This window comes from Sinocyclocheilus grahami, unplaced genomic scaffold, assembly GCF_001515645.1.
Source record: "Sinocyclocheilus grahami isolate Dianchi unplaced genomic scaffold, SAMN03320097.WGS_v1.1 scaffold199.1, whole genome shotgun sequence".
Lineage (NCBI taxonomy): Eukaryota > Metazoa > Chordata > Actinopteri > Cypriniformes > Cyprinidae > Sinocyclocheilus > Sinocyclocheilus grahami.
In genome coordinates, this window is record NW_015505378.1 from 1,298,430 (window position 1) to 1,300,512 (window position 2,083).

The window sequence follows — 2,083 nt, forward strand, 5'->3', positions numbered from 1 at the left end:
AACAAATATATTATATTCGATAAGAAATATTTAACATTACTATATAATAAATAAACTCTATTGTTGTTAGCTGAAAGCATTATCAAATAAGCCCAAAATCTGACCAAGCAAATATATAATATTTAATATTCAATAAACAATAGTTAACATCAGTATTTAGTAAACAAGCACTGTTTTTGGTAGCATTATCAAATTAGCCTAAATAATGACTAAACAGGCATGCATGTGTGACTGTGTGAATGACAGGCAAAGATTCCTTGTGGGTTTGTAGCTCATAACTCAGTTTTGTATTTGTTCTTCATTGTGTTCATGTTGTGCTCGTGTAACTGCATGTTTTGACTTTTTTTCTGCCCTCTCGATTTGATTCAAGCACTCTCTCGCTCTGAGATGTCGTCACATCGTCAAGTATTCTCCTCTCGCTAAGTGCTTCACCTCCCTCTCCTCCCTCACAGGCCCAGCTCATCGCACAGTCCATCGGTCAGGCGTTCAGCATGGCCTACCAAGAGTTCCTCCGAGCCAATGGGATCAATCCCAAGGACCTCAGCCAGAAAGACTACAGTGATATCCTGAACACACAGGAGATGTATAATGACGACCTCATCCATTTCTCCAATTCCGAAAACTGTAAAGAGGTGATTAAAGCACTGGAAACTTCATCATAGCAGCTATGAATTGTAGCTGCTTTGTGTCACAGACATCAAACTCAATTGTGTTGTGATGCTCCTGCAAGTCTGGCCTCTCTTTTCCAGATCCCACTATCCCAGTCTTTCCTAAAGCATTCCTATCACTTTCCACTATCCTGTCTACTACCTGTATGTGTTTTTCAATGCTGATGGTGATAGAATAGAGATTAGGGGGCCGATATATATATTTGCTATTATAAATGTAATATATTTAACAGGTATGTAACTATAACAGTTAAAATCATAAATAAATGTATGTATATATAGACATACACTGTATATATTATATTTATATAAATTATTTTATATTAGTGATATGAATATATTAAATATATAGAAATAATATGATATAGTACATAATTACTGTGTGTGTTTGTGTATACAGTGTGTATATAATATTTTTAAATCTTCATACATATGATGTATTTTTCATTTAATATGTAATATATATATTTTTTTCTATTATGTAAATTATTTTATATCAATATATGAAAATATTAAATATAATACTTAAAAGATAGTAATATTAATTATATAACTATATAAATGGTAAATATTTTTATTTTTATATATTTTTCATATTTTAAAATATTAATGTATTTTTAAAATATTAATGCATTTTATCTTTATTTTATATGTAATTTTTTATATTAATTATGAATATATTAAATAAATTATTATTATAAAAAATATATACTTAATATTTTACATATATTCATATAATATTTTTGAAAATATAAATACATTTTATATAATTGTCATAATTTTATTTTTATATGTAAGTATTGTATTATTTCTAATTAATAATACACTAAGCACTATATTTACTACAAAATGCTCTCAAGGATTTATTCATATGAAAACTAAAATGTGCAAAAAGTGAGTCTAGTTATCAGCGTATGTTGATCACAATGAATACCGTTAAATGGCAGTAATAAATACTGGGTTATCACTGGCCCCATGCTAAAAAAAACACATAAGACTTAAAACTTTTGCAGGGTATTCTGCCACACGCTACTTCATCATGGTGTTAAAATCATACTTATAACAGCAATTAACACCCATCACCCCATATTCATTTCATAAATGGAGTATTTGGTGCCTCTTTTTACAGTATTTTCTGACTTCTCTACGTTCTTTCTTTACTCTTTAGTCGTTAATGGATTTGTCCTCATTTTTAATCATGTTTCTGCACTCAGCTTCAGCTAGAGAAGCAGAAGGGCGAGATGCTGGGTGTGGTGATCGTGGAGTCGGGCTGGGGCTCCATCCTGCCCACCGTCATCTTGGCCTGCATGCTGAACAACGGCCCTGCCGCCCGCTCCGGCAAACTCAATGTGGGCGATCAGATCATGGCCGTCAACGACACCAGTCTGGTGGGCCTGCCGCTCGCCACCTGTCAG

At 32.4% G+C, this 2,083-nt stretch overlaps 1 protein-coding gene across 1 annotated transcript in view; it reads left to right on the forward strand.

Annotated features, from left to right (window-relative positions):
* LOC107595266 (amyloid beta A4 precursor protein-binding family A member 2-like) overlaps nucleotides 1-2,080 on the forward strand; it is a gene marked incomplete at its 3' end in the record, with an annotated part of 13,042 nt that extends 10,962 nt beyond the window's left edge. The window contains exons 7-8 of the mRNA XM_016285617.1: nucleotides 453-632; nucleotides 1,883-2,080. Coding sequence (XP_016141103.1) covers nucleotides 453-632; nucleotides 1,883-2,080 — 378 coding nt within the window. The remainder of the gene's footprint in view (nucleotides 1-452; nucleotides 633-1,882) is intronic.
* Nucleotides 2,081-2,083: the final 3 nt, after the last annotated feature.